Here is a 27788-nt window from a genome sequence, read left to right on the forward strand (position 1 = left end):
ACGGAAACACACCAAAGATAGGCACAACACCAATATGATCACACCTCACAACACCAAAAGTTTGATCTAACAGAGCAGCATTAGCAACCTCAAATGACATACTCTTTGATCGATAACGACGTGGTATGGTAGAAGAAGATAATGCAATGAAGATCAGAAGAAAAAGCAAATCTAAGCACAACAATAGCTAGAATTTTAAATCTTGCAAAAAGCTAATACAAATCTAGATCTTAAAGAGAATAAAGAAATAAGAATAAAAAAGCACAATCCTGAACACTAAAGCAAAGCATTGCCAAAAAACTTTGCTTTTCATGCATAAATTGCAATGTGCCTCACCTCCACCAATGTGAATGCTCAGGATATAGGAATAGGTATATTAATTGGGGTTTAAGCCCTTGCTTATATACAAGAATGGATGCAATCCCAAATGGACGATCCATATGCCATAGTACTATAATTAGTGTATTACCTAACTAGGGTAATAAATGTATTTATGTATTTACAAACCTTATAGTTTTACATTTTAAAACTATATTTAAAATAATTTCTGGTAACAGTTTTGAAATGGGGCTCCTAGTGATAGAAGGTCTTCAAAGCTGGGTGCGTAGTGAAATCATGTGCTGAGTCATATAAGGTTGCACTTGCTGCAGCAGTAAAGGTCCATTTCAACAAATGCTTGCATCAAAACCCCCTATTTGCGGAAAGTAGTTCACACAAAGTAGTAAAGCTTTGTATGGGAAGCAAAGCTTTAAAGGCAAATGGTCAAAACCGGAAAGTCAGGGATTTAGAAAGCAATCAAGAAGGGCAAGATGAGCAACACTAAGTCTCATCAATCATCCACACTGCAGAACTCTAAGCACACATTCAAATCATAATGCAGTGTGAGCAACTGAAAGTGAGGATGGATTTCACAGTACTGGAAATGGAAGGGTGTATGTAGTCTTTCAAATGGAATGGTTCCATCAATATGTCATAGCACTACATGGATGACATAAAAATCTCATAGTGCTTGACAACTTGGCTGGGGAACATTCTCAACAGTATCTATATGTCAGGAAAGAGAGGGCTTTTGATACAAGCCTAATATCATCTCCTCATGACGACAATTGACTAAGGGAACCAAAGCTTTGCTCTTGTACCTGGTTACAAATCCTGATGTGAAAGAGGAGCAATCAGGAATGCCAATAGCCATCTAAGAAAGGTTTAAAGACATTATGCTGGACCACCAGCAAGAGTTTTCGAACACAAAATCAGATGGAGCACCAGTAATGGTAGGTCTGCCATATCATTTCAATGCAAAAGAGCTGGGTGAGCTAAAGTCTCAACTTGAGGATTAGGAATATATTCAACCAATTAAATCTCCTTATAAAGCACTAGTGTTGTTTGTGAAAAAGAAAGATGATAGAATAAGCACACTAAAAAGAACAAATACCCTCTAGCATGGATAGAGGATGAAGTATTTCTCATATTGATTTGTGATCTGGTTATCATCAAATACAAATTGTAGAAGGGGATGTAGAGAAGACAACTTATTAAACACACTATAGGAAATTCTTAATGATGCCTTTTGAAGCCATTTCTCCACACTAATAAGTTTACCTACCATGACTTTGTGGTGGTCTATATTGATGACATATTAGTGTATAGTGAAACACTAGATCAACATATGGAGCATCTAATGAAGCTCTGAGAACACAAGCTATATGCAAAGGGTAGTAAATATAGGTTTACTAGCCGATAAACCAAATTCCTTGAACATGTGGTGGGCAAAGAAGGATTGAAGGTGGACTAAGAGAAAGTGCATGCAGTTAAAGAATGGGAAAGGCCCACTAATGTGCATGCATTCCTAGGACTATGCTCTGCTACATTTTTTATTTAGGAAGTTATGTAATGGATAGAGACCAAAGATAGATGTGAAGATAGATGTGTGATTCTGGAATGGGTGGTGTCATCTTGAGATCTGGACTGTGGTATTGTTGCTGGAAACAAGAATGGTAAATCATTGCGGCTCTTTGTTAGATAATAGTATTACTATAGAATCTAAAAGCAGTTTAGGGTTTGGACATTAGGGCGGCTGGAGCGAAGATTGGTGTCTTTCAGAGAAGCTCAGCTGGAATAGCGCAAGGGTTAAGGTCCTGGATTTGTTCGACAATGAGACAGCTGGTACCATCATTGATGCATTGCCCCAGCTTACAGAGTCAACCCGATTGGACTATTTCCTCCCTGCCGATGCTGCGACCAAATCTGATCTACTGTCACTCGGTATGTCAATTTATGTTGATCCAGCATTAGCGCTTGTTCTGCAGTTAGCAGGAAAAGGGGCAGAGTAGATCCATTTGGGGAGGTGAAGGCTCAAGCTTCTGCGCTGATGGTTGGTCCCAACCGCATTCGGCCGGAATCCCGACCGCTGCCGAACGCGGTCAGACAGCTATGTTCGGTGATTCCGTTTGGCAAAAAAAATGGCAATCGCGCTCGCAGGGGCTAGATTTCCGATGCTGCTGCGGCTATCGCCATCGCCACTGCATCTCCACCACTTTGCTGTTCTCCTACTGCTATGGAGCGATCCATCCATCCACAAATGCCCAGCCCAGCAAGCCTACATCAAATCCGACCAAGAGGGCTATAGCCTATAGGAGCTGCATGCGTACCGAGCTATACAAGGGTGACACTCTCCAGTCAGTCGGCCTCTGCTTTCGATTGAGTGTGGAGCAGCTTGCTGAGGCCTCGCAAATCGCCCAGTCCGCGACACTTGAAATTTTTGCCCTAAAATGGAAATTAGGATTCTAGTGATTTCAGAGATTTGATTCAAGCAATTCTAGCAATTCTGGCACAATTGGCTGAGAATGTCCGGCGCCAGCAGATCTATCTGGGTATTGATGCTCCCGAGCTTTTCTTCTATCATCTCTTGATAAGATGTCTCCAAAGACAATGCCAGTGCCAAGGTTAGTCCCGACCATTCCGAATGCTAACTGGCTGATCAGACATGACCTCATTTTCATACATGGGACGGAAGACTACGGTGGACATACTGAAGTTTTTCCAAGCTGTGGAGAAGGGTCCTAGCGTGTACAGCACGAACCGGAATCTTGATATTCGGTTCATGACTGGGACCACTGGGGCTGCGTTGCAGCCCCAGCTGGTTACCTATATGTCAGCAAGCAAAGAAAAGCTACTGGTGCGTATATCAACACCCGAGTGTTCATGGGAGGTCCATCTTACAATTTATGGTGTGCGCTCATTCTAGCCTATGCTCGTGATGAAGAGGCTCTCAACGTGCTGAAATGTGTCGACTACGACAGGCCAGACAGTCTGCTCCAATTTCTCAAAGAGGGAAAGAAGCTGTAAAAGGTTTACCTTAGAGCCTCTATATTCGACGATGGCAACTCGCTAGATGACAAAGATATCAGATCAGATTTGCTGCTCGATCTTTTGTGGAGTCGCTTGCTCAGGTGTGCGTCGTCGTCTTCTGTGCATTCATACAAAGCAAGCTGCGCAAAGAGCTTATAAAGGAGACTGCTCCGCCTCAATTCAGCGTTTGCGGAGGGTATACGGTAAGTGCCTGTTTTGGAAAACTGATTCACCGAGCTGTTTTGCTAGAGAAAGGAACTAGTTGCCTGCATTGGCATGTACCTCGAAACTACGGAGGTGTACACTCCTACAGAGACAGATACTTGGGTGGTTAAGGACCTCATGTTACTCAAGTCTTCATGTCTTTCGGTCAGCTGTCCAGCCATCTCAAGGATATCAATTCCGCACTTCGGGTGCTCAAGAGCAATCACTACTCAAAGAAGCCGGCCGAGGACGTCTGTCCAGAGTGCAAGTTTGCTGAAACCTGCAGGGAGGATAAGTGGATAAGCTGTACTTACTGTAACGTCTGGTTTCACTGGCTCTGCACCACTGCTACTGAGGAAACTTGCGAGTTGTGGTTGTGTGATAACTGCCGTGCTCCTGGTAAGTATCAAACCTGTCTCTTGCTAACTTACACGCCTTCGCCTTCTGACGCCTCATTTTGCAGATGATGATCCCGATGTGGAATTGCCTCCACCAGTTTCGGATGCTGGTCGAAGGCGTGGAACATTTCAGAGGACACATTAATCTCTTTCTAGTCGGAGCTTCTTCCTTCTGTGCAAATGAGTTTAAATGTGCAAATCGGGGTCTGATTTGGCTACAACAACCTCAAACGTTACGTTATTTCCGTACTTAAAAGTAGTGATGTAATTGCCATTAAATAAAATCATCAGTAAAATAACAAAGCTCGAGGTGTCTTGTAAGGTATGGTCGCATTCTCTTCCTTGGTATGAAGAATTGCGGTATGAATGCATGGCCTGTTCACTGTAGTGCCAGGTGATCCAAGATATGGTCATTTTTTGGTTCGGTGCAGAAGCATGGCCAGTTATTACTTTTGAATTTTATAGCTGTTGGTGGAGATGGCGGTGGAAATGGCTGATGAAGAGCTGAGATGAAGAAGGGGAGATGGTGCCATCGATTGGGGCGCTTTGAAGCAGACTCTCAGGAGCAGACGCCCAGGAGATGTTGAGGCATCGACGTTTTCTCCTTCAAGGTCACAGCTCACAAGCACTGCTCCCAAGAGCTCCTCGTCATCACGTTGCTCGATCCTCTCATGCAAGACTTGAGGGCATGGCCTAGAGAGAGTGAGAAGAGGACTGTTGACACAAAGAAGCAATTCCCTGCACAAAACAACAAACATCCAGGTAGCAGCATTGACCTCGACTTGCTGTCGACACTAACCTTCTACGCCATCCCCTCTTTCCAGAAAGCAAATATTGTTACGGTGTCAATCCGTAAGAAGTACGGACAGACACCAGTACGCCAAAGACGCATCATTTTTGGTTGTACATTGACCAAAAATCTCATGAATAAAGATTCACACACAACAAGCAATAGCGAGATACATCATTAGGCGCATTAGGATGAGGAGATTGCTAGCTCAGGTAGTTAGGGTTGTAGTTGCAAACTAAGGAATGCTTCCTACGGAGATGGCAGTGCCACCTCTGCCCCCTCCTCTTCCTCCTCTTCCTCTTCATCCTCCAGCACCACCTCCAGTAGGACTGTCATAGGAGATTTGGCTCCGCTTAAACTCACAGCTTCCGAATTCTCAATTTGAAAGAGGAAAGTATTACCTCAATGAGCGTGGCAAATAATGGCGAATGATATTGAACCATCCTGCTGCTGCACAAATTGATCACGACCGATGGGCTGCACTGAATAGGAAGGCTTTAGGGAAATTTTTCGAAGCTTTGGATGCATGCGACCTGTGCAATGTTTCTAGATGTACAAAAGCTTGTGAAATCTGGAGCACACTGAAAGCAACCTATGAGCAACAAACTTTATCATATTGGGTTTATCTTCGCCGCAAACACTTCACGATGGCAATGTCTGAGACTGACCACCTCCCACATTGCTGCCGTTAAGGAGATCCTCGACGAATTGATGGCTGTTGAGGCACAGACGGAAGAAGAAGAAGAGTGCGAATATCTCCTTTCGACTCTCCCTTCATCTTTTGACACGGAGATCTAGTCTCTTCAACCATCAATTCCTGGAGGAAAATCTCTTTTGTACATCTGGAAACATTGCGCAGGTTGTGTGCATCCAAAGCTTGGAAAAATTTCCCTAAAGCCTTCCTATTCAATGCAGCCCAGCAGCAGGGTCTGGTTCAATATCATTCGCCCAGTCCATGTTCATCAAGGTAATACTTGATTTTCCTCTTCCAAATTGAGAATTCGGAAGCTGTGAGTTTAGACAGTCACTACTGGATCAAAGGAAGGCGGTGCTGGAGGACGAAGAGGAAGAGGAGGGGGCGGAGGTGGCGCTGCCATCTCCGTAGGAGGCACCCACAAATATGCCACCTCCACGTACTTTTATTCCACGTAGTTTCCATGCCCCTCCACACACTGCAAGCAACTGAGATGCTCCGCATCGAGCATGGCATCCACGGCTCCTCTCAAGCCCGGCAGCACAACTGTAGCCCCAAGCTTGAATAGGCACGCCACTCCCTCCTGCTCCTTGCTGTAGACTTCAAGGGAACAAGGTGCCTCCGAGACTACTTCAACTGCTGAGGGATGGCAGCTCTGTCTGCTGAGACAAAGAAAGAGTGGTCGCCAACTTTGTGGAAAAAACAGCATCTATATCTGCCTTACGTCCGAGTGAACAGCACTAGACACAGTAGAATGTTAGAAAATGCCGATGCAAGGCATTTGCTGCTCAGATTTGCTGCTAAGAGTTGCGTTCGATCGTATGTGCTTGTCCAGGGCAGGAGGAAGATCAATGCAGGTGCTTCAGTCTGTTTATCATTGTTTCTTGTTCTAACAACAAGTGAATATTTCTTTGGACAACATTGGTGCAGCTTTTCTTCCTCAATACACTGGTTTTGTTTGATCCATATAGTTTCCTAGGGGTAGGGTGTCAAGAGAGTGGGGCTTTTGGGAGAGTTGTGGTTTTCAGCTTCCATTCACGAGGATATTCTCCAGAAAGAGCTGGGCAAACTTAATATCATGATGATCCAAGCAAGTAAGTTTCATTGATTGCTTGTCTTTGTTTCTTTTTTTGGCAGAGTTCCTGGTCAATCTTTGGAGGACTATTCTTTTGATTCCAACAAAAACCACACAAGCATGAAATAAGGTTGCATCCGGCCGACTAGACATGGATGTCGTATATGCGGCGAGCCAGGAGCTTGAATATGAAAGATGTTTCACTCTGCTTCTTGTACTTGAGGAAGTCTGCCTTGACCTCCTCTTCGTCCTCATCGTCAATGCGTGCCAGGCTTGCTGCCTCCTTTTCCGGTGAACTCTTGTGTGAGCCCACGAAGCACTCCCCCAATCTCGACATCCTCGCCATGTAACAGCTGCGGCTCTCTGGCTCAAGATCCATTGGCGTCATGTAATGCACCTTCATCTCCGAGTGGCTGAGCACGCCCAAGTGGTTGCCCGCTGCACTGCCTCCGCAGGACGTGCAAGGTGGAGGGAGGGTGGCCATGCAGCTGCCGCATGGCTGGAGCGGCCCCCTTGCGGATCACCTTGTCTGTGAAAATTACATGAGCAACCAAAAAGAATTGAGAATGCTGAAGGCTCACAAGATCCGCTTCTCTCGACAAGTTCGACAGGAAGCTCCGAGTTGCCCAACCACAGCTGCACGTCTAACACGGCAATGTGACGTTCTCCTCGTGCGTAAGATAACGTCACACCGTAATAAGAGAAGCAAGCCTTCCCCCGTCACTCAGATCTACCAGGAGCTGCTCCAGATCCCTTGCACTTACAGTGGTTTTTGTCAGCAGTTTCAACTCCGATGGCTTGCGGCGCGGGATGTCATTAAGCAAGAAATCCAGCTTTGAGGACCACCACCCCTCCACGGCCTTTGGATGTTGAACTTTGTACCGTGCATATGGGTTCGGCTCTATAGCAGCAAGTTAAACTCTACAGCAAGAAAAAACACAGTGCGTACCTTGGGGTACTCCTTCAGGTTGAAACTAGGTACGTATTTCTCCACGTACCACGCTTCGATTGTCTTGAACAGAGCTCCACCCTCCACACACCGCAAGCAACTGTACCTGAAGGAGGAGATGACCCTCCGCAACTCGAGCGTGGCATCCACGGCTTCTCTCAAGCCCGGTGGCACATCGGCATCCCCAAGCTTGAAGATCAAATTGGCCAGACCCACGTTGAGACTTGAATCTCGGCCATCGAATGGCTGTCGCTGGGGAGCAAACAGAATTTGGCAAATATAGCTTACATTGTGATTTCAGCTTGAAAATCCAGATTTGGTATGATGCCGGCATTTGGATCGGTAAGGCAACTCTCAGTCTACTCTTTGTCTCGTGAGCGCTGCTGGCATTCCCGGAGGCTGGGAGTCGAATTTTATTCTCTTGTGGGATTGTAGCAGGGGTTTGTGAACAGTGGTTTCGTTTCTTCCCTGGAGAGAAGGGAAGAAGGGGTCGTGGAAGACTCTTTGCATCTGAGGAGGGGGGGGCTAGCAGCACGACGAGGATGAACGCCGAGATGGAAGGTAAGCTTCGACACTCGCAGTGCCCCTTTGGTGGACTTGGAGAGCGTTTTTACGTGAGTGATCCTAGGCGACTTGGGTTCCGCGAGAGCGATCGATTGTCCGGGGCGAAGTTTCAGGCCCTATGTCTCATGTTTCTTCCCTGGCAGGAGGTGACAAGAAAGCTATAAACCAGGCATTGTGGCTTGAATGCCCGGGACCTCTCATCACTTTGCCAGCGATTGGTAGCCAAGTTGTCTACTTCCCACAAGGTCACACCGAACAAGTCAACATACGTAGGAACTCTCAGAAAACGAAAAAAACCTTTTTTTTTCTCGTACCAGGTGGTAGCTTCCACGCAGAAGGAGGCTGATTTCGATATCCCAATCTCCCACCTCCATGTAAGGCAGACAACGAGAACGCAAACTTCAGAAAAAACTGACTTGTGTGTAGGCCGATCAAGAAAACGACGAGGTATTCGCGCAGATGACGCTGCAGCCCTTCTCACAGACTGCGGTAATCGCTTCCGATGAAACTCTTGGTTTTCTTCTTGCAGGACCCGTTTCTTTTGCCGGACTTTGGAATCCAAACGAAGCAAACCATTGTTTCTTTCTCCAGGACACTAACAGTGAGTGATACGAGCACTCATGGTGGTTTTGCCATTCCTTGCAGAGCAGCGGAGAAAGTTCCCCCCGCCCCCTCTTGTAAGAAAAGTTTCTTTTGTTTTTCTTCGTTTCATCTGATGAACGAGATTTCTCGTGTCCAGGATTTTACCCAGACACCTCCAGCTCAAGAGCTCGTTGCCAGAGACTTACACAACATCGAGTGGCGTTTCCGCCATATCTATCGAGGTATGTGCCCGTCACACAGCAAAATGCAAAGTTCCAGCTTTTACCCGCAGGCTACAAAATGGAAAGAGTATTTTTCACCTCAAGAACAGCACAGTGTCGCCAGCTTGAAGCCGCTTAAAACTGACAAAGACGCTCCACCCGGTCGTTAGCAAGTGCCCTCCAGGCTGGAGCTTGAGATTTTCTTGCAGGGACGAGCAGGGACAACACATGCTGGGAATTCGACGTGCAAACCGGCAGCAAACGAATCTCCGAGCGACAGCACGCTCGTCGGTGTTCTTGCCGCGGCTGCTCACGCAGCGTCGACTAACAGCCGCTTCGAGGTGCTCCTGCAGAGGAGGACTACTCTCTCTCTCGCGGAGGAGGAATACTCGTGCTCTCTCGCAGAGGAGGATCTCCAGATGAAAGAGAAGAAGGCAAGTTTAAATATGAACTTTCCTGGGCTCGGGATGCCGATGCAATTCAACCAGTCGATGCCACCGCTACTCCAGCAGCAGCAACAACAGGCCCAGCAGATTATCGACTTGCCTCCAAACGTCCCGGAAGCAGCGAGCATCCTCTCAAGACCCCTCCGGATCAGGGGTGAATCGAAGCAGCACGCCGCTTCTAAACCGCCTCATCGTCTGGGTGATCGTGATGTTGTGATGATGTTTTGTGTCGTGATCGTTTTTTATGCTTCCTGTCAGGGCCGGATCATGTGAAAAACCATGAAACTCTTCACCTCCTCGAAGATCGAACGCCAGTTTTCCTGTCCGGAAATCACATCGATGGAATAATAAGATACTACTTACTTCCCTTTCCTCGGCATCGATCGATTCACACGCTGGCGCCATCCATTTTTTTGTAGTTTCCCCAAAATGTTCCTGGTTTCTCGTGCAAGCGCATCGATCCAAAAAAAAAGCCATGGATCAGATCGAGCCCTGCCCGATCAAACGCCGCGTCCTCGGTCAATCCCTCAAATCTCGAAAGATTTGCAATATCCGTTCTCATGAATGTGAGGAGCAGCCGACAGTCCAAGTAGAGTATTTCCAAGTAGCGATGATTTTTATTTTAGTTGGATCGAGAGAAGCACGGGGGGACAAGGAGCCGACAGTACCCCCTGCCTGCCTGTCCCCCTTGTCCCCCCGCTGACATCGTTTGCCTCCAAATCCACTCCGCCAAACCAAAACCCCCTGCCCGTTAGTTAAGCCAATCCATGCCCACGTCACCGGCCCCGTCACGGCCACGTCAGGCAATTTGCCACGTGCCCACATCCAAATGGCCGGCAGCATTTATTTGTTTTCTCCCTCTTTTTTGCTCCTGTGTGGCGGCTGCTGTTGTGTAGGGTAACACTGCGCTGGTCTGCTGCTAACTGGGCTTTTGTTTGCTCCTTTTTGCTTGCGCGCTGCCTTGTTTGGATTTGGGAGATCGCGGTGTGGTGTTTGTGCCGGCATTTGGATCGGCAAGGCAACTATTGGGAGTTCTCACTCACTCTCTCACTCGTCCTAGTGTTTGTGGGTTCTTTGTTTTACTCTTTGTCTCGCAAGTGCTGCTGGTGGGTTTGCTGTTCTCGCTGTCTGTGGCATTCCCGGAGGCTGGGAGTGGAATTTTTTTCTCTTGTGGGGTTGTAGCAGGGGTTTGTGAACAGTGGTTTCGTTTCTTCCCTGGAGAGGAGTGAAGGAAGAACGGGGGCTTTTGCGTGTGACAATGGCGTCGGTGGAAGACTCTCTGCATCTGAGGAGGGGCCGCTAGCACTAGGACGAGGATGAACACCGAGATGGAAGGTAAGCTTCCCTCTTTTCTCTTTGCTTGTTTCGAATGCCCTTGGACTTGGAGAGCGTTTTTGCGTGAGTGATCCGAGAGATGGATAGAAGTTTAGGCGACATGGTTTCCACGAGAGTGATCGAAGTTCGATCAAAGTCAACTTTGTTGTCTTGTCCGGAGCGAAGTTTCAGGTCCTATGTCTCATGTTTCTTCTCTGGCAGGAGGTGACAAGAAGGCTATAAACCAGGCATTGTGGCTTGAATGCGCGGGACCTCTCATCACTTTGCCAGCGATTGGTAGCCAAGTTGTCTACTTCCCACAAGGTCACAGCGAACAAGTGAGTATCAATCAACATACGTAGGAACTCTCAAAAGACAAAAAGAAACCTTTTTCTTTTCTCGTACCAGGTGATAGCTTCCACGCACAAGGAGGCTGATTTCGAAGTTCCCAGCTATCCGAATCTCCCACCTCAGCTCTTTTGTATTCTTCACAACATCACTCTCCATGTAAGGCAGACAACGAGAATTCAAACTTGAGAAAAACACTGACTTGTGAGACTTTTTCGTGTAGGCCGATCAAGAAAACGACGAGGTTTTCGCGCAGATGACGCTGCAGCCCTTCTCACAGACTGCGGTAATCGCACCCAGTTCTTCCGATAATTGCGTGAAAACTCTTGGTTTTCGTCTTGCAGCTGCTGAAGGACCCGTTTCTTTTGCCGGACTTTGGAATCCAGACGAAGCAAACCATCGTTTCTTTCTCCAAGACGTTAACAGCGAGTGATACGAGCACTCACGGTGGTTTTTCCATTCCCCGCAGAGCAGCGGAGAAAGTTTTCCCCCCTCTTGTAAGAAGTTCTAAGCTTCTCGTATCATCTGATCAATGGGATTTTTCCTGTCCAGGATTTTACCAAGACACCTCCAGCTCAAGAGCTCGTTGCCAGAGACTTACACAACAACGAGTGGCATTTCCGCCATATCTATCGAGGTATGTGCCTATCACAGACGTAGAATTGCAAAGTTCCAACTTTTACGCGCAGGCCAGCCTCGAAGGCACTTGCTCACGACCGGGTGGAGCGTTTTCGTCAGCGCTAAGCGGCTTCAAGCTGGCGACACGGTGCTGTTCTTGAGGTAGAAAAAACTCGTTCCATTTTATAGAGCTTGAGATTTTCTTGCAGGGACGAGCAGGGACAACACATGCTGGGAATTCGACGGGCAAACCGGCAGCAAACGAATCTCCCGACATCTCTATTGTCGAGCGACAGCATGCTCATCGGTGTTCTTGCCGCGGCTGCTCACGCAGCATCCACCAACAGCCGCTTCACGATCTTCTATAATCCGAGGTAGCTTTGTTCTCTTCCTGTTTTGGAGCTGGCTGATGCGTTCTTCGCAGGGCGAGCCCCTCGGAGTTTGTGATTCCACTGGCGAAGTATCAGAAAGCACTGCATCCTCCGCAACTGACTGTAGGAATGCGATTTAGAATGGAGATGGAAACCGAGGACTCAAGCACAAGGAGGTAGCAACAGTAGAGAAACAAAAAGTATAGATCTATTTACCCGTTTGATCCACAGGTACATGGGAACAATCACTGGTATAGGAGATTTGGATCCCGTAAGATGGCCAAACTCCCACTGGAGATCTCTCAAGGTGAGAGCTTTACCAAAGCAAGCCGAGTCTTCTCACTTTTCTTTGTCCTCTCAGGTCGGCTGGGACGAATCTACCGCTGGACAGAAGCAACGCAGAGTGTCAGCATGGGAGATTGAGCCACTGACAGTACCTTTTCTTCTCTGCAACTCTTCGTTTTTGTTGAGGTCCAAGCGTCCGAGAGGTACTGGTAAGTGAGAGAGCTTTCTCCGGTGTGCTTAATACTCTCTCTCTCTCTCTCGCAGAGGAGGAGCTCCAGATGAAGGCTCCCTCGATCTGGGCCAGAGGAGAAGAAGGCAAGTTTAGCATGCAAAATATGAACTTTCCTGGGCTCAGTGGGATGGATCACTGGCTCCAACTCCAGCAAAAAGCCGGGGGCTCCGCGGCAGTAACTCCACCGCCTCCTGTCATCCAACCTGGTTACTACAGCTCCATCCTCCAAGAAATGCGGACCATTGATGCTACTCCAAAGCAGCTCATGCAAAGTCCGCAAGCCTTCCAGCCGATGCAATTCAACCAGTCGATGCCACCGCTACTCCAGCAGCAGCAGCAACAGGCCCAGCAGATGATGCACCTGCCTCCAAACGTCCCGGAAGCAGCGAGCATGCATGCTCCATACATCCCAGCTGCTCTCAAGACCCCTCCGGATCAAGAGGTGAATCGAAACAGCAACTCATACCCGCCCTTCATCATCGAGGACGGCGTCTCGTATACTTCGATGCTCCAGGGCTCGGCTCCAGCATCACTCCCAAAGCAGCAACACCATCAGCAGCAAGCAGGGATGTTGACTTGCTCGAGTTTGGATCACCAGACCAACTGGATGCCATCCCTGCGAGAAGGTGACGCGAGCATTCCGGTGGATGCATCGCTTCTACCGCCGTCGGCATCACAGCAAGCTCTGGATCAAGACAACGATCCCAGAAGTCACGTCCTCTTTGGCGTCAACATAGATGGCCAAGTCCCGCCATCTTACGCTCCCCCGCCTTTCTCCAAGCCAAAGGATTTCTCCGGAGCTCAAGCCGACATAGCTCTCCTCCATGCCGCCGAAGAGAATGGAGTCCCCCAACCAAGCTGGCCGCAACAAGTCTATCCCCCGCCAGTGAGAACTTTCACCAAGGTTTGCCTCCTTCCACTTGAAACACTTCGATGGGACGATCGATCGAGTAACACTTGCTTGCAGGTCCACAAGGTCGGATCGGTCGGGAGATCGCTCGACATCACCCGCTTCAAAAACTACCACGAGCTTCGCAACGAGCTCACGCGAATGTTCGGCCTGGAGCACGATCACAAGTCGGGTTGGCAGCTCGTCTTCATCGACAACGAGAATGACATGCTGCTACTGGGCGATGATCCTTGGGAGTAAGTTCTTCCTTCCTTTCACTCTTGAGGCGTTGCTAACGTTGACATCGCTGCAGTGAATTCATCGGCTGCGTCAAGTCGATACGAATCCTCTCCTCGTCCGAGATCCTCCAGATGAACCAAGAACATATGGAGTGGCTAAACTCCATTCCACTCCACCAGCAGCAAAAGCAAGCTAGCAGCTCCTCGGATGATCACCGGCCCTGCGGCGACGTCCCTGCGATCACTACTGCTACCCCCACTGCCGCTACCACTACTACTGCTACCACCACTGCTCAAGCAGGCAACGTACCCCGAGCGATGAGCAGCTACAACAGTGACCCGTCGTGCGTAAGCGATGGGATCTAACGTAACCAAGGGAAGAACTTGTCTCGATTTCTAGCAAGTAGGAAGCTTACAGCGAAGTCGCGCTTTTTATTCGCGCGTCTCCCTACCTATGTAGAAATTTTTACGCTGGACAGAATCAACAAAAACCGATACTTAGACGCGCTTAGGAACCACGTACCTCGCTACGTGATTAACAAACGCGTGTATGTTGTATGTCTTCCTTCCACCTACGTATATACACCCCCGACTGATGATCGAGGCAAATCAGCTTGAGCGGAGTGACCCGTTCACGAAGCCATCAGGAAGTGTAGAGGCAGCGGAGGAGGCGGCGGCGGCGGCGGCGGACTTCGTAGTAAGTAGATCCGTCCTTGCAGCGAGAAACACCGCCAGGTACTCGGGATCACGTTGGAGAGCCTCTACAAATTCGTCACGGCTCACCCGCTCCATTCCTTTGCTCAGCTTCTTCCACACCTCCTGTATTTGCCTCCCACTGATGCTGGGAATCAAGTCCTTAAGGCTGCTGAAAACGTCCTCAAAGCTCAAGATGCCATCGTTGTCCTGGTCGCAGAGCCCGTACGCCGCGTCGATTGTCTCACGGAGCTTTTCAAACCTTGATATGAATGCCAGCCCGTTGACATACTGCCGGAAGTTGAAGTAGCCCCTCCCTAAGCCGTCAAACAGCGAGAACACTTGCTGGACCGGCTGGCAATCGGGCAGCCCCAGCACCTTGACAAACGTCTCGTAAGTCACCCTGTTGGTCGCGGCCGGATCCAAGAGCTTGAACTTGGCGTAGTAAGCCTTGGCCTCCTTCATCGTCAACCTGTAGAGCCTCTCAAACCTGCCAAACTCGATCACCGGAATGGTGGAGTAGTCTTTGGCCTTCTGTGCGTCCGACACCAGGCTCAGGTCCTCATAACTGTGCTCCGACACCATCACGTTGAGAATGCTGGCCATTGTCATCCGGGTTCTCTCCGTGAAGAGCCTCGGGTTGCACTGCTCCTTCCAGCTCGGCTCGATCACCGGGAGGTACTCCACCACCATGTAGTTGTGGAACTGGATCATAAGCTTGAAGATGAGGAAGTATATAGACGGGCCCTGTGCTACCCACGATGGATCCATGTGAACTTGAGGATAGCGTACCACCATCGGTTGGATCGGGTAGCCGGGCGTAAACGCTCCAGTCTTGAAAGAAACCAGCGACTTACCATTAGTGGTGGTCGCCTCTGGGAAGATCATCACGGTGCTCCAGTCGTTACACATAGCTCGCCGCTTGATCTCTCCGGCCGCGTTCCTGCGCGAGTCTGGCGAGCCCCGGTTGATGGCAATGACTTGCATGGCACTGATGATCGCGCCAATGACCGGGTACTTGAGATTCTCCTCCGCCGTCACGATCACGGGCAAATGCTTGTAGAAGATGAAAACGGGGTCCACGAACGTGACGTGGTTGGAGACCAGAATCGGAGCTCTCTCGCGAGGAGCCGGCTTGCCTTTGATGGTGATCCAGTGGAATCCACACACGAAGAGAAGCACCCTCGCGAGAATCCTCACTGGCCACAGCAGAGACCTCCTCCATGCAGGAAAGGGCCTGGTGAGCACGTCCCTGGCGCCGATGAGCGCGATCTTGGTCAGGACAAGACCCAGCAGGAGAATCGCCGTGAATGCGATCATCCGCAAGATCGCGACCGGGAGCATGACGATCGCCTTGAAGAGCTCGTAGGGATTGGAAATACCCGGCACTGCGTTGAGGAAGGGATTGAAGGGCATGTCGGGCTCCACAACCGGCGGACTCCCGAGCGACGATAGCACTGGCGCTGGCGCTGGTGCTGCTTCTGTCACCGCATGCCCCGAATCGAAGGCATTGTGATCGGGAGAGGGCTTCTTCACAGACCTCTCTTGGATCGCTGTAGCTGGCGATTCCTCCGCCGACGGCGATTTCATCACCCGACGCTTCGATAATCCGCCGATGCCAGCGTGGTGGACGCTAAGCGGCGCTCCCCCGACGTTCTCCAGGCGCAGCGCCATAGCCACAAGCTCCAGTGCGCGCAATGGAGAATATCCAGGAGCCCTAGAAAAAAAGGCCCTAAATTAGATTAAAACGAGCGCAATCGGTTCTTCCGCGTGGCGCAAGCGGCACCGTTGGATCCGCCCGCAGCACACATTTAAAAGACCATGTGTATGAACATTGATGAATCTTTCGGTGGAGCAGCCTCTGGAGCGGCATTTAATTTGTCAACTCGCGCTATAATTCTTGGATTGGGTCCAAAAACGTTTCAAAACCGCGTGTGAATTTTGTTTCCCTTTCTCCATTCACTGTCTATCCAGGCCAGAGTTTTCGTTTTCCCTGTGGAGTGATTGATTGATCTGTTCGTGTATCACGTCACGGGCATTTGGTGTCCTCTAGACAAGAGCTAAAATTGGGGGTGCCGTGTTCCATGAGAAGATACGCCAACGCCCAAGCCCCAAAGAGTGGAGCCCAAAGCGTGGAGCCGGAGTAAATGGACACGAAAGATTCCGATTCCTTTGTCGTTCATCCTTTGATCGCCCGGGATCCATGCTCGAATCCACAGGAAACGCATGAGTTTGATATCAGGGGGGAATTTCTTCTCATTTCCAAATCGCCCAGATCGATTGGGGCTACACGGAAGGAGCCCAATCTTGTTGTTGTCAGGCTTTGCGAAAGCTGGGGATCTCATCCAGGCAAAGAAGGTGTTTGATTCTCTGTCCCACAAGAGCATACTGGCCTGGACCATCTTGATGACTGCTTATGCCCAATGTGGGCATATAGACAATGCCATTGAGACGTTCTATTCCATGCCGGAACATGATCTAGTTTCTTGGTCTGCTCTTATCAATGTCTATTCTACCTTTAGCGTGATCTGCGCGGCAAAACTGATGTTTGAATCAATGCCAGAGTGGAACCTGGTAGCTTGGAGTTCTCTTCTTGCAGCATATGCCCAGAGCGGGGATTTAAGAAAGACAAAGAATGTGTTTGATTTCATGCAATCGCGAAACATCGTCTGTTACTCGACACTGCTCACAATGTACACAAGATTTTGTAGTTTAGATCATGCAAAACCATTTTTTGATCAAATGCCAGAGTGGAATCTAGTGTCGTGGAATGTGCTTCTTTCAGCTTATGCAAAGATTGGAAATCTTGAAAGCGTTCAAGAGGTGTTCTTGATAATGGAGGCTTGGAACCTCGTCTCCGGCGCAACTATGATAACTGGATACACAAAATATGGCCATATTGGAAAGGCTCAAACCATTTTTGAAAGCCTGCCAGTGTGGAATGCCGTCGCATGCACGGCGATGCTGACTGGATATGCCCAAACGGGGCATGTCTTGCTTGCTAAGCAGGTCTTTGACACGATGCCCGTGAGAGGCATTGTGACGTGGAATGCCATGCTGGCGTGTTATGCCCGAAACGGGTACACGGAAGATGCAAAGGCGATATTTCATGGGATGAAAGAGCACGACATTGTTTCGCTGACGACGATGCTAAGCTGCTCACGCTGTTTGGCCGATGCTGAGAGTCTTTTCAATCGATATCCGGAGAGAAATCTTTGCAGTGAGAATGTGATGCTGGATGCATTTGTCTCTGGAGGAAAGATCGAGCAAGCGAAGAGATTCTTTGATGGAATGAAATACCATGATTTCCAATCGCTGGTTGTCATGGTTCTGGGATTTTCCCACGCCGGGAGGCTGGAAGAAGCAAAGTATGTTTTTGAAGAGGCCCGCGAGTTTAATCCTGTGCTGTGGACTTGCATGGGTTCGGCATATGCTCAATCTGGGCATTTTGAGGAAGCCAGGCAAATTTTTGGCAATGCTTCGGATGTAGTCTTTTTAGATGACAATGCAAATGAAAAGATTGCTTGGCATTTACATGATCACAATGATCTTGTTTTCTGCAATGCTCATCTTTCAGTTTGCCTCCAAGACGGAGATTTTGTGGAGGGAGTCCAGAAGTTCCATCGCATGAAACAAAGAGACCAAGTTACCTGGAACTCGGTTGTATCAGCTTATATCCGGAGGGGTCAAGTGATCACGGCAGCTCGTTTGTTTGATCGCCTTCCAGTGAGAGATGTTACAAGCTGGAACTTGGTTCTAGCCGGCTTGTGTTGGAAGATCGACTCTGAGGTTCGAAATGAAGTGTTTCACAAGATGATCCTGATGGAAATGCCGGACGAGGTCACGCTTCTCTGCAAACTATACTTGTGTAGTCATGAAGGAAACTTGGCCAATTTCTCGAGATGGTTTGCTTCACTGAGAAGTGACTTTGGGCTGGAACCAACCAAGCAGCACTACTCAACAGCGATTGATATCCTTTCTAGAGCGGGGGATTTAAGAGAAGCTTGGGATCTTTTAAACACAATGCCGTTCTATCCAGATGAGATGGAGTGGACAAAGATCACAAAACACAAACACTGATCTTGTCAAGTTCCCAATCGAAGTTCTTATACATAGTTTGCTCATCACTTCGAGTTTTTCAAGGAGCTTTGAAGCTCCGCTGGTTAGAATTGTTGTTTGTTTACAACACAGAATGACTTGAAGCTTGGGGGATTTAAACAACACAACCATGTCGTCCACAAACTTTGATCCAAAAACTTGGTCATCTCATCCAAGCATCTTGAAACGGATCTAAACAAAAATGAATGCAAAGAACAGACTAGAAACGAAATCGAAAGAACCAACCTCAAGATCACTTGTTAGTTGCGAGTAGCTCCGCTTCTTCTTCTTCTTCTTCTTCTTCTTCTTCCAATTCTTTGATCAGTTTCACTCCATGACGGCGGTCCCTCCCACAGCCTTCAACTTGTTAATGATCTTCTCGGCCTCCTCTTTCGTGACGCTCTTCTTCACCATCGCCGGGAGCTTCTCCACGAGCTCCTTGGCCTCCTTGAGCCCCAGCTCCGTCACCGATCTCACCTCCTTGATCACCTTGATCTTGTCCGCGGCCTCATACTTCTCCAGCTTGATATCAAACACCATCTTCTCCACTGGCTTCTCGGGTGCCGCGGCGGCGGCGGACGCATCGGCAGCGGCACCGCCACTTCCAGCTCCGCCAGGAGCCATCATCCCCGCCGGCATCACCATCCCCGCGGGCATCATCATCGGCACCGAGATGTTGGCGTGATCAAGCCCGAGGCGCTTCTTGAGCTGCTCCGTGAGATCCGCGAAGTCGACCACCGAGAGCTCCACGAGCTCGTTGACGAGCTTCATCACTCTCTCGGATGGAACGCGCTCTTGGGCTGCGGCGGCGGCTGCTTCCGGCTTCTCGGATTTGCCCGCTGCTGCTGCTGCTGCTGCTTCTGGCTTCTCGGATTTGGCCTTGTCACTCGCTGGCGATGCTTTGTCTGGTTTTCCCGGGGCCTTCTTCGCCGCTGCCTCGGCCGCATTTACCTGGGAGGATGTGTGGAATGCCAAGGACCAACCTGTGAGAAGCGCGCTCCTCCATTGCTCGTCGGTCCGCAGAGCCAAGTGCCGAGCTCCACGAAGAACGCTCATTCCTCCCTAGGGTTTTAGGGGAGAGCCCAAAAGCCCTAATGGTAAAGCCCAAAACCCTAATGGCTAATGGTTGGTAAAAACTCGATTATTCGCTTGGTTATTTTCTAGAGGACAGTGTTTGTGTTTGTGGTTTGTGGCAGTAGCGTCAATGATATATGATCCAATTGGAAAATCAATTGGGTATGAGAAGACGTTGATCAGTCGCGCTCGATCTGGATGGTAACATGGGTGATCTTAAAATCGCGCTCGCAGTACTCGATCACGTTGCGCAGCACCTCGTCCGCGTCCGCATCGCGCTCGATCTTGACATGGCACGCCAGCAGAACTTTGCCGAGCGTGATCGCCCAGATGTGGAGCTCATGCACCGCCTGGACGCTGCCAATCCGCCGCAGCCCCTCCTCCAGCCTCGTCGCGTCGATCTCCCGCGGCGTGCTCTCCATGAGCACGTCCGAGATCTCCGTCCACATGTTGACGGTGGTGAGCAGCACCAGCACCGAGAAGAGCAGCGTGCACACCAGATCCACCACCTTCCACTCGGGCTTGTACCAGATGATCGCCCCCGCGATCATCACTCCGATGCTCTGGATCAGATCGCCCAAGACGTGCAAGTAAGCGCCCCTCACGTTGATGCTGCTGGTCTTGCTGTTCTTGCTCGTACCGTGGTCACGGAGCTCGTCCAGATCTTTGTCGAGCTTGATACGGTTGGGGCCGTGATCCGAGTCGACACGTATCAGAAAAGAATCACTTTTTCTCCCATGGTGATCGTGCTGTTCCTGTCCCTGGTGGCCGTGCTCTTGGTGGCCGTGATCTTGTTCCTGGTGGTCGTGATCTCGCCCGTGTTCTTCGTGATCGTGCTGCTGGTGGTCGTGATCGCTGTCAGCGTGATTATGATCTTTGTCCTTGTCACCGACAGTAGTGCATCCTCCACTGTGAGTGTGAGAGTGGGATTGGTGGGAGTGTCCTCCTCCACTGTGGCTGTGGCCGTGGCCGTGGCTATGGCTGTGACCGTGGCTATGGCCGTGGCCATGATCTCCCAGGATGAGCATCATTCCAATGTTGACGAGCAACCCAAGCGTTGCGATGATGAACATGAGCCCACCATTCACTGGCTGGCTGTCGTGGAAGAAACGCGAGACCGCCTCGTAGACGAGGATCCCAGTGATGAGCCAGATGATGTGAATTGAAACCAGCGCCCCCAGGATCTCCACCCGGTGGAAGCCATAGGATTGCTTGGGGGTCGCGTCCCAGCCCGAGGCGTAGATCGCGAAGAGCGAGATCGCGAACGAGGCCACATCCGAGAGGAGATGAGCCGCGTCCGTGAGGATCGCCAAGCTCCCGGCTATAATCCCTCCCCCTACCTCCAGAATCATGAAGACGATACAGAGCCCAATCGCGATCACCAGCTTCCTCGTCGTCGCGCGCCGCTTGGCCAGGTCCTCCGGGTCCGATAGGCCGCAGCCATCACCGCAAGAGACCATGCCGCGCTGCCTGATCATCGATCCATCCCAATCGACCAACGACAATCACACTAAATCAGCTGGAATTCCCAATGCGATCGATCAGGTCGGCTCACCGTGAAATGGAATCCACCTCCTCCGCCGCGCGTCCATGGCTGCTCCTCAGCAATGGCTCCTCCATGATGCTCTGCTTAGCCCTAAATTTCGCCCTATCTTTAAGGCCCTTTTCTTCACTGGATTGCTTTTTAGGGCTCTAGCGGAGCATGCGTCAGGGACGCAGGAGTCTCAGGTTTAGCAAGATTTTGGGGCTGGCATTCCTTCTCCTAGTAGTCGGATTGCTCGCGCTTCGCCGGTGGCAGCCTCACGAGTTACACATGGGTGAGTGTTTAGATTAGATTCGGTGGAAAATTTATGATCTCTAAATTCTTCCTGTCAGCATCCTATAATTCGCAGCGCTCGACAATCTATCAGAAAATGGCTGACGAAGGTCGGGCATTCCTTGCCGGTGGAGAAACCACGCAATCTCTCAAGGTAAGTTTTGAGTCTTTCGTTTCAAAAGGGAACTCCTTGGAACATTTTTCTGTTCTCCAGATCAGTGATATCTTCTCTTTCGACAATGGAAAGATTCATCCCATTCACAAGGTACCTACATTTTTCCTTCTTACGTTCATTCCATGCCATTCTAAACACTTGTTTCGATTCAAGCTCGCAGAGCCACCTGTTCGAGCCGCGGTGCTCTACTTGCCGCAGAAATTCTCGCGAGTGATATCGTTCGTGTGACGAGTTCTAGTTGCGGGCTCTGAAGTTGATACGTTTCTTTGTTTGTAGGGAGATCGTCACAGAGACACTCGGCTCGCATTCTTCAGGCAAGTCACGTCCATCGTTTACTATGCCGTGATTGATGTTTCATTGATGCAGCTATCTGGTACCAGAATCCCGAGATGTATCACTTTAGCCTTTACCACGCCTCGCATCATCTGGAGCCGGTGCCGGCTTCCAAGTCCGAGGTAAGCATTTCGAGATGTGTGCTTTACGTGTTGGTGTTTTTTTTTATTGTTTAGATCGCAAGAGAGCTGGAAGCTGTGGACCAAGTTGCAAGATCGTGCTCTCCTTTACGTATTCAACTGGAGCGTGTTGTATTGACTTGCACAGGAGCTCTGATCGGCTGCTGGCAGGTTTGACGTCCATGATTGGAAAAGTCGTTAAATCTTACTTTAGTGTCCAGGTTTTGGAAGGGACAGATCCACTTGTTATACGGGAACGTTTGAAGAACAAGCTCCCAAATGCACCAAAGAAACAACTGGTAAGGGTTGTAGCCCTTCATCCATTCTATGATCTCTCTTTTAAGCTTGGTTTTGCAGTATGACAAGCTCATACTCCATTGTTCTTTCGCGAGAATTTTACCACCGACAGCAAACGAAACTGTGGAGGTTTGTTAGATCGATCAATTGCTCGAGTTTTCTAAGTTATTATCCATACAGACAAAAGATAATCGGATGACCACGGAGCTGCTGGAGCAACTAGTCATGGATCTGAACAAAGCGCTGCAAAACTTCGAGGTGATCAAACCACTATTACTTCCAGGGTAAAGATTTATTGTTCCAATTCCAGGCTGATATCAAAGAGCTATGGTTCGTGGAAGAACTGGATATATTAGCTCTGGCACTCCAAGGCCGAGTTAAAACCCATAAGTTTTCCCTGGGAGGATAAACGTAATACCATTCTGGCGAATATGCCGTTGGCCCTACTAGCCGTTGAGTTTTCTGACGTGCCACGTTCGCCGGTCGGCACATCTTTCCGGCGTGCCCCCAAAATTCAAAATACAAGTTTGCCCTAAACCGGCAGCGGCCGGTAGAGAAGGACGCTAGGCTAGGCGCCAGGGAAGGAAGCTTTCTTGGATGCGCCACACCCACAGCTAGGTTTTTCTAGGCGCCGAGCTCGCGATCGCTGCGCCGCCCTCGCGATTTGATGCATCGCTGCTGAAATATCGCGGAATGGAGAGCGGCGGAGGCTCGGAGGTCGAGAAAGATGCATTGCAGGCTGTCCAGGTCGCCGTTCACATCAGGCCCCTCATCGCGCAGGAGCGGATTCAGGGATGCAAGGAATGCGTTTCGGTTGTTCCCGGCGAACCGCAGGTAAAATCTCCCAAAATTCCTCTCGCGAGCCGGCGAGATTTCACTTCTCCCGGTACATCGATCGGGGAATGGATTTAGGTCAATTACGAGCTTCTGTGGTGCGCAGGTGCAGCTGGGATCGCATTCTTTCACGTTTGATCATGTCTATGGAGGCGGTGGCTCCTCGCCATCGTCTATTTTCGATCAATGCGTGAGACCTCTTGTCGAGGGATTGTTCCAAGGCTACAATGCCACTGTCCTTGCTTATGGACAGGTAAGAAGTTTGTTTTCTTCTCGTTTGGCACTCACTTGGAGCTCAATTTATAGACAGGATCCGGCAAAACTTACACTATGGGCACTGGTTACACAGTGGGCGGTAGCAGTGAGGGTGTTATCCCACAAGTCATGGACACACTCTTTAGCAAAATCAATGCTTTGAAGCACAAGGCAGACTTCCAAGTCCGAGTCTCTTTTATTGAGGTAACCGGGCAAGCTGGTTCATTTCTTCTTTCTTTTCTGAAGTTTGGCAGTGAATGCAGATCTTGAAGGAGGAGGTCCATGATCTTCTTGACCCAAATCCACCGTCTACAATGAAAACTGATGCTGCCAACGGCGCACTTTTGAGAGTTGTGCCTGGAAAGCCTCCCATCCAGATTCGGGAGACCGGGAGCGGAGGGATCATGCTTGCCGGCGTAACAGAAACTGAAGTACGTACGTTACCAGAGATGGCCGCCTGCTTGGAACAGGGATCTCTTTGCCGAGCAACAGGAAGCACCAACATGAATGCGCAATCAAGGTGCGTTTGACAAGAATTTTCGTCTTTCTGTGGTAGCTAACAAAGTTTACCGCAGTCGCTCTCACGCAATCTTTACTATCAACGTCGAACAACGTCGAAAATGGGATTCCTTTCTGAATGCTGATACTTCATCATTGCCGGAGGACACCGGAGAAGACTTTCTCTGTGCGAAGCTCCACTTAGTAGATCTTGCTGGTTCTGAGCGCGCCAAGAGAACTAAAGCAGATGGGAATCGTTTCAAAGAAGGTGAATGCCTGTTATTCTTGTTACCACTAAAATAGCACCAATGCAGGTGTACATATCAATCGAGGACTTTTGGCTCTTGGAAATGTGATTAGTGCTTTAGGAGATGACAAAAAACGCAAAGAAGGTGGCCACGTACCTTACAGGGATAGCAAATTGACACGCCTTTTGCAGGTAAGCCTTAGGGATGGCTGAGTTTATGGTTGTTTATTATTTCGCATGCAGGATTCTTTAGGTGGTAATAGTCGCACAACAATGATTGGTAAGTCTGCTCAATACAGTTTTCAGAGACCTCACATCCATTCTGTATTAGCTTGTGTTAGTCCTGCGGATTCTAATGCCGAAGAAACACTGAATACTCTGAAATATGCTAATCGGGCACGCAACATTCAAAACAAACCAATGGTAGGCTGGCTAATCAATTCTTCTCCCCGTTGTTGATGGTATGATTTGGTGTGCAGGTGAACCGTGATCCAGTAGTTGCGGAGATGCAGAGAATGAGACAGCAGTTGGAAGTGCTACAAGCGGAACTTTTATGCGCTCAAGCAGCAACCATACCTGAGGAAATTCAGGTAGTTATTTTCCTGTCATTCGTTGATTCTGATCCTCGGAAGCACAGATTCTTAAGCAGAAAGTGACATGGCTAGAAAGCAACAACCTGGAACTACGGCGTGAACTGCAACAGTCGGCTGAAAGCTGTGCTTTACTTTCCGAGCAAGTCGTTAGTGCACAGGTATTTTACTGTTGGACTGAGTGAACTTTCTGAATCTAAACGCAAGTGTAGGTGGAACGCGATAAGTTGCAGCTCAAGTTTCAAAAATTACGTAGTGGCGTGGCGCTTTCGGAGTGTGGAGAGAACGATACCGAGGTTTGTGTCTGTAAAGTCTCAGTTTGTTTTCTAACCGATTGTTCTCAGCAGAGCGAAGATCTGGTCAAAAACTACTTGAAAAGGATTCAAGAATTGGAGCTGGAATTGCTAAGTGTGAAGTCTAGCAACGCCACCGATCTTTCGGCTGAAGGAGAAGGGGACGTGGAAGAAGGAGAAGGGGACGTGGAAGAAGGAGAAGGAGAAGTGGACGTGGATGTAGTTGCTGCAAAAGAGCTGGAGCATACTATGCGGCAGGACTGTCTGGACAAGGAACTCGAAGAGCTTGATAAACGACTTGAACTGAAAGAGGTACCAGATGTGAGAATTAAATTGGTTTAACATGTTTTTTTTTGTCAATTCAGGCGGAAATGAAAGCGTTTGCAAGACCCGACAACGTCGTCTTGAAGCAACATTTTGAGAAAAAGCTTATTGAGCTTGAAGACGAGAAAAAAACCCTCCAGGTACTGCTTTGCAGAAGTATAGCTGCCGTAACTACTTTGATCTTCTGCAGAAAGAGAGAGATGCATTGCTGAAAGAGTTAGAGGCGCTGGCGACCAGCTCAGATGAGCATGCTCATAAAATGCAAGAGACGTATGTCCAGAAGCTCAAGGACCTCGAGCGTCAGGTGAGAGAGTTCATAAAGTTTACACTGGCAATGAAAGTTTGGTACTACAGATTGCGGAGCTCAAGAAAAAGCAAGAGAATCAAGCACAGCTGCTGCGTCAGAAACAACGAAGCGACGAAGCAGCAAAGCGTTTGCAGGAAGACATTTTGCGTATGAAGCAGCAAAAGGCTAGTCATTTTATTGTTTCCTTCGTGATTTGACTCATCTTCTTTGACAGGTGCAACTACAAAACAAAATAAAGCAAGAGTCAGAGCAGTTTCGTGCATGGAAAAACGCCAGGGAAAAGGAGGTCTTGCAGCTCCGGAAAGAGGGAAGGCGAAATGTTTACGAAATGCACAAACTTCAGGCTCTACACCAGCGTCAGAAATTGGTATTCCGTAACGATATCCTTTCCTGAATTTCTGATTTTATTTTTCCAGGTTCTTCAAAGAAAAACAGAGGAAGCTGCAGTTGCAACACGCCGCCTGAAAGACATGCTAGAGGCTTCGGAAGCTTCTTATGCGAGGCAAGTGCTTGTGACGTTACTACCATAACACCTTCGGTTTGTCTGTTGCAGAAGCCAATTGCGTATCAAAGAAATCGAAAACAGGGAGCTTAGAAAAAGAGTTATTGAGCTTTCCGAAAGCCTCAAGCAAAGTGAAGCACGCAGAATGGAGTTCGAAAGGGATAATGCTAAACAACGTCGTGAAAGAGAACAGCCTGCTGCAGTTGTTTTAGCAACAGCGTCAAAGGTACTGCTCAGTTTCATTTCTAGCATTCACTCTGTTTCCTTCTGGCAGGATGCTGGGCGAGAGATAAATGAGCTTTCTGTCGGACTAGCGCAGCTTGTACATACCGGTAGGAAGTCGTCGCATTATGGCAGTGTTGGTTTTGAAAGCATCCCTTACGATCTTCGCAAGGTGGGAGGATTGACGGTTCTTCGATTTTCCACCGGCTTAATCTTGTCGACCATGACAGGCTCCACGGGAATCCTACAAGAGCATAACTAGCGAGAGCTCCGAATGTGAAACGGACATGGAGATCGAAGAGATTGATCAGTCAGACAAAGACTGGGACGTGGACGACGAGAAGTACAAAGACGGGCTAAAGCTGGGCTCGGCAGGGTGCTGCAGCTGCAGCCAAACCTCAGGCTGCAAAACGAAGAAATGCCAATGCAGGCTGGCTGGTGGCTACTGCGGTGCTAGCTGCTCGTGCAAAGCCAGCAAGTGCGCGAACAGAGAGCATGCGGTGTCCGGGTCAGACATGGCAGGAACCTCTTCAGCTAGCAGTAGCGTACAGGACGCTGGATCAGACCGGGGATCGGAAGAGCTGGCCAAGTATGGAGCCAAGCTCCTGGACACTGCATACAAGGAGGAGCTAAGCGCGCAGATAACAGCCAGTATCGGTGGTGAAACGGTGGAAAAACCCAGCCAGCGTCGCCCACTCAGCGACATCGGCAATACAAGAGTAAGTACGCAAAAACTCCACATACGTTCGTTTTCTAACGCAGAGGTGTCTCACAGGTCGTCATTCCGTCTCGAAAGCCTGGAAAGCAAAAGAGAAAGTCGCAGAAGATAGTGGTACAACTCGTTCCCGTGGAGTCCAGCACTGCCCCGCAGCCTGAAGCGGTGGCTCCTCCTCCCCAGCCGCCCGCTCTTCCTCCTCTTGCTGTCGATCAAGCTCCACAAGACAGCGAAGTGGAGCAGCAGCAGCAGCAAAGGTATCGGCATCAACGAGAGCAGCCTCTCCAGCCGCGGACTGCGTCAGTGAGCCCGCTTAGAGCTCGCAATCGGCATCGAGCAAGAGACGATAGCGGAGGCGTGAAGAGAGTGTCGAGCGGTCCACCCAGTCCCAGGAAGAAGCACGGCGACGAGAAAGAAAACATTAGATAAGATGCGAAGCAAGAAACAAACGGCATTACAGCCCAAGTGGCAGCCATGTCATCTCTTCACTCCAAATTAGTGGGAAAAAACGCTTATTTGATAATATGGATCTTTTAAGAATGTTATGAGCTAATAATTTAACAATGAGAATAATTTAACAGCTAATAATTTTAACAATATGAACTTTTATCAACATATTGAATATTGTATTAAACCTTATAAACTGGTGGCCCAATTTAGCACAACATTTGATATGGTCGTTTTCAATAAGTAAATAGCCCTTTAGACAAACTATATATCATAAGAATGGGAAAATAAATTAATACTATATCATCCACTTTATATTTTATATATAAAGAAAAAATTCTAGAAACTAACTTCAATAATTGGTGGCAATTGTAAAAGTAAA

At 49.0% G+C, this 27788-nt stretch overlaps 7 protein-coding genes and 2 long non-coding RNA genes across 18 annotated transcripts; 5 read left to right on the top strand and 4 right to left on the bottom strand.

The window, feature by feature from the left end:
* Positions 1–7776: 7776 nt before the first annotated feature.
* Positions 7777–9642, top strand: LOC9648906. 5 transcript variants are annotated; one of them, XR_002990141.1, is made up of 7 exons: positions 7777–8072; positions 8166–8267; positions 8340–8396; positions 8449–8469; positions 8552–8699; positions 8762–8846; positions 8897–9642. It is a non-coding gene; the product is annotated as an uncharacterized LOC9648906 (long non-coding RNA). The 5 variants fall into 5 exon arrangements; XR_002990138.1 differs by having other exon boundaries at positions 8166–8396; XR_002990140.1 differs by having other exon boundaries at positions 8449–8699.
* Positions 9643–10156: 514 nt separating this feature from the next.
* On the top strand, positions 10157–14076 carry LOC9648907 (auxin response factor 16). 5 transcript variants are annotated; one of them, XM_024659021.1, is made up of 13 exons: positions 10157–10606; positions 10808–10923; positions 10994–11092; positions 11157–11219; positions 11278–11430; positions 11486–11570; positions 11623–11713; positions 11761–11925; positions 11976–12098; positions 12154–12416; positions 12472–13343; positions 13407–13585; positions 13642–14076. In XM_024659021.1, the coding sequence occupies exons 1-13, from the start codon at positions 10588–10590 to the stop codon at positions 13931–13933; spliced, it is 2520 nt and encodes an 839-aa protein (XP_024514789.1). In that variant the 5' UTR covers positions 10157–10587; the 3' UTR covers positions 13934–14076. The 5 variants fall into 5 exon arrangements, with proteins under 5 accessions (XP_024514789.1, XP_024514788.1, XP_024514790.1 ...); XM_024659023.1 differs by lacking the exon at positions 10157–10606 and having other exon boundaries at positions 10716–10923; positions 12154–12229; positions 12284–12416; XM_024659024.1 differs by lacking the exon at positions 10157–10606 and having other exon boundaries at positions 10716–10923; positions 12154–12229; positions 12284–12410.
* Positions 11931–12448, bottom strand: LOC112340511. Its single transcript, XR_002990142.1, has 3 exons — positions 12360–12448; positions 12139–12305; positions 11931–12043 (listed from the first exon to the last, which is right to left on the bottom strand). It is a non-coding gene; the product is annotated as an uncharacterized LOC112340511 (long non-coding RNA).
* On the bottom strand, positions 13936–15957 carry LOC9648908 (lysophospholipid acyltransferase LPEAT2). Its single transcript, XM_002985025.2, has one exon. It carries the CDS (start codon positions 15932–15934, stop codon positions 14177–14179), a length of 1758 nt encoding a protein of 585 aa, XP_002985071.2. The 5' UTR covers positions 15935–15957; the 3' UTR covers positions 13936–14176.
* A 529-nt stretch (positions 15958–16486) lies between these two features.
* Positions 16487–18340, top strand: LOC9649071 (pentatricopeptide repeat-containing protein At4g02750). The gene has a single exon (XM_002984937.2). It carries the CDS (start codon positions 16487–16489, stop codon positions 18338–18340), a length of 1854 nt encoding a protein of 617 aa, XP_002984983.2.
* Positions 18341–18453: 113 nt separating this feature from the next.
* Positions 18454–19444, bottom strand: LOC9648909 (50S ribosomal protein L7/L12). The gene has a single exon (XM_002985026.3). The coding sequence runs from the start codon at positions 19412–19414 to the stop codon at positions 18686–18688; it is 729 nt and encodes a 242-aa protein (XP_002985072.2). The 5' UTR covers positions 19415–19444; the 3' UTR covers positions 18454–18685.
* Positions 19445–19474: 30 nt separating this feature from the next.
* LOC9649072 (metal tolerance protein A1) lies at positions 19475–21121 on the bottom strand. The gene is made up of 2 exons (XM_002985027.2): positions 20988–21121; positions 19475–20902 (listed from the first exon to the last, which is right to left on the bottom strand). The coding sequence occupies exons 1-2, from the start codon at positions 21050–21052 to the stop codon at positions 19612–19614; spliced, it is 1356 nt and encodes a 451-aa protein (XP_002985073.2). The 5' UTR covers positions 21053–21121; the 3' UTR covers positions 19475–19611.
* Positions 21111–22621, top strand: LOC9649073. Of its 2 annotated transcripts, none has more exons than XR_002990136.1 (11): positions 21111–21249; positions 21308–21402; positions 21463–21513; positions 21577–21641; positions 21700–21737; positions 21790–21878; positions 21933–22046; positions 22090–22174; positions 22220–22301; positions 22353–22430; positions 22483–22587. XR_002990136.1 is itself a non-coding variant. In XM_024659033.1 (11 exons), the coding sequence occupies exons 1-11, from the start codon at positions 21135–21137 to the stop codon at positions 22579–22581; spliced, it is 891 nt and encodes a 296-aa protein (XP_024514801.1). In that variant the 5' UTR covers positions 21111–21134; the 3' UTR covers positions 22582–22621. The 2 variants fall into 2 exon arrangements, 1 of the variants encoding a protein (XP_024514801.1); XM_024659033.1 differs by having other exon boundaries at positions 22097–22174; positions 22233–22301; positions 22483–22621.
* Positions 22622–22754: 133 nt separating this feature from the next.
* On the top strand, positions 22755–27544 carry LOC9648910 (kinesin-like protein KIN-4A). The gene is made up of 21 exons (XM_024659018.1): positions 22755–23006; positions 23113–23259; positions 23313–23465; positions 23525–23781; positions 23837–24027; positions 24074–24198; positions 24250–24286; positions 24338–24429; positions 24486–24596; positions 24644–24757; positions 24809–24892; positions 24944–25201; positions 25255–25353; positions 25404–25517; positions 25568–25684; positions 25735–25887; positions 25937–26022; positions 26074–26248; positions 26297–26416; positions 26475–26963; positions 27020–27544. The coding sequence occupies exons 1-21, from the start codon at positions 22866–22868 to the stop codon at positions 27386–27388; spliced, it is 3432 nt and encodes a 1143-aa protein (XP_024514786.1). The 5' UTR covers positions 22755–22865; the 3' UTR covers positions 27389–27544.
* The last annotated feature ends 244 nt before the right edge of the window (positions 27545–27788 follow it).

This window comes from Selaginella moellendorffii, unplaced genomic scaffold (genome assembly GCF_000143415.4).
Source record: "Selaginella moellendorffii unplaced genomic scaffold, v1.0 SELMOscaffold_65, whole genome shotgun sequence".
Taxonomy (NCBI): Eukaryota; Viridiplantae; Streptophyta; class Lycopodiopsida; order Selaginellales; family Selaginellaceae; genus Selaginella; species Selaginella moellendorffii.

Bases quoted from the DNA above. Each gene is read 5' to 3' on its own strand.
- LOC9648907 (XM_024659020.1), top strand. From the start codon at position 10,783: ATGTCTCATGTTTCTTCTCTGGCAGGAGGTGACAAGAAGGCTATAAAC. The intron at 12,099-12,153 runs GTAGCAACAGTA...TTTGATCCACAG, and splicing joins GAGGACTCAAGCACAAGGAG to GTACATGGGAACAATCACTG. The intron at 13,344-13,406 runs GTTTGCCTCCTT...ACTTGCTTGCAG, and splicing joins CAGTGAGAACTTTCACCAAG to GTCCACAAGGTCGGATCGGT.
- LOC9648908 (XM_002985025.2), bottom strand. From the start codon at position 15,934: ATGGCGCTGCGCCTGGAGAACGTCGGGGGAGCGCCGCTTAGCGTCCAC.
- LOC9649071 (XM_002984937.2), top strand. From the start codon at position 16,487: ATGAGTTTGATATCAGGGGGGAATTTCTTCTCATTTCCAAATCGCCCA.
- LOC9648909 (XM_002985026.3), bottom strand. From the start codon at position 19,414: ATGAGCGTTCTTCGTGGAGCTCGGCACTTGGCTCTGCGGACCGACGAG.
- LOC9649072 (XM_002985027.2), bottom strand. From the start codon at position 21,052: ATGGAGGAGCCATTGCTGAGGAGCAGCCATGGACGCGCGGCGGAGGAG. The intron at 20,903-20,987 runs GTGAGCCGACCT...ATCGATGATCAG, and splicing joins GAGGTGGATTCCATTTCACG to GCAGCGCGGCATGGTCTCTT.
- LOC9649073 (XM_024659033.1), top strand. From the start codon at position 21,135: ATGCGTCAGGGACGCAGGAGTCTCAGGTTTAGCAAGATTTTGGGGCTG. The intron at 21,879-21,932 runs GTAAGCATTTCG...TTTATTGTTTAG, and splicing joins TGCCGGCTTCCAAGTCCGAG to ATCGCAAGAGAGCTGGAAGC. The intron at 22,302-22,352 runs GTTTGTTAGATC...TTATCCATACAG, and splicing joins CAGCAAACGAAACTGTGGAG to ACAAAAGATAATCGGATGAC.
- LOC9648910 (XM_024659018.1), top strand. From the start codon at position 22,866: ATGGAGAGCGGCGGAGGCTCGGAGGTCGAGAAAGATGCATTGCAGGCT. The intron at 24,028-24,073 runs GTGAATGCCTGT...GCACCAATGCAG, and splicing joins TGGGAATCGTTTCAAAGAAG to GTGTACATATCAATCGAGGA. The intron at 25,518-25,567 runs GTGAGAGAGTTC...TTGGTACTACAG, and splicing joins TCAAGGACCTCGAGCGTCAG to ATTGCGGAGCTCAAGAAAAA.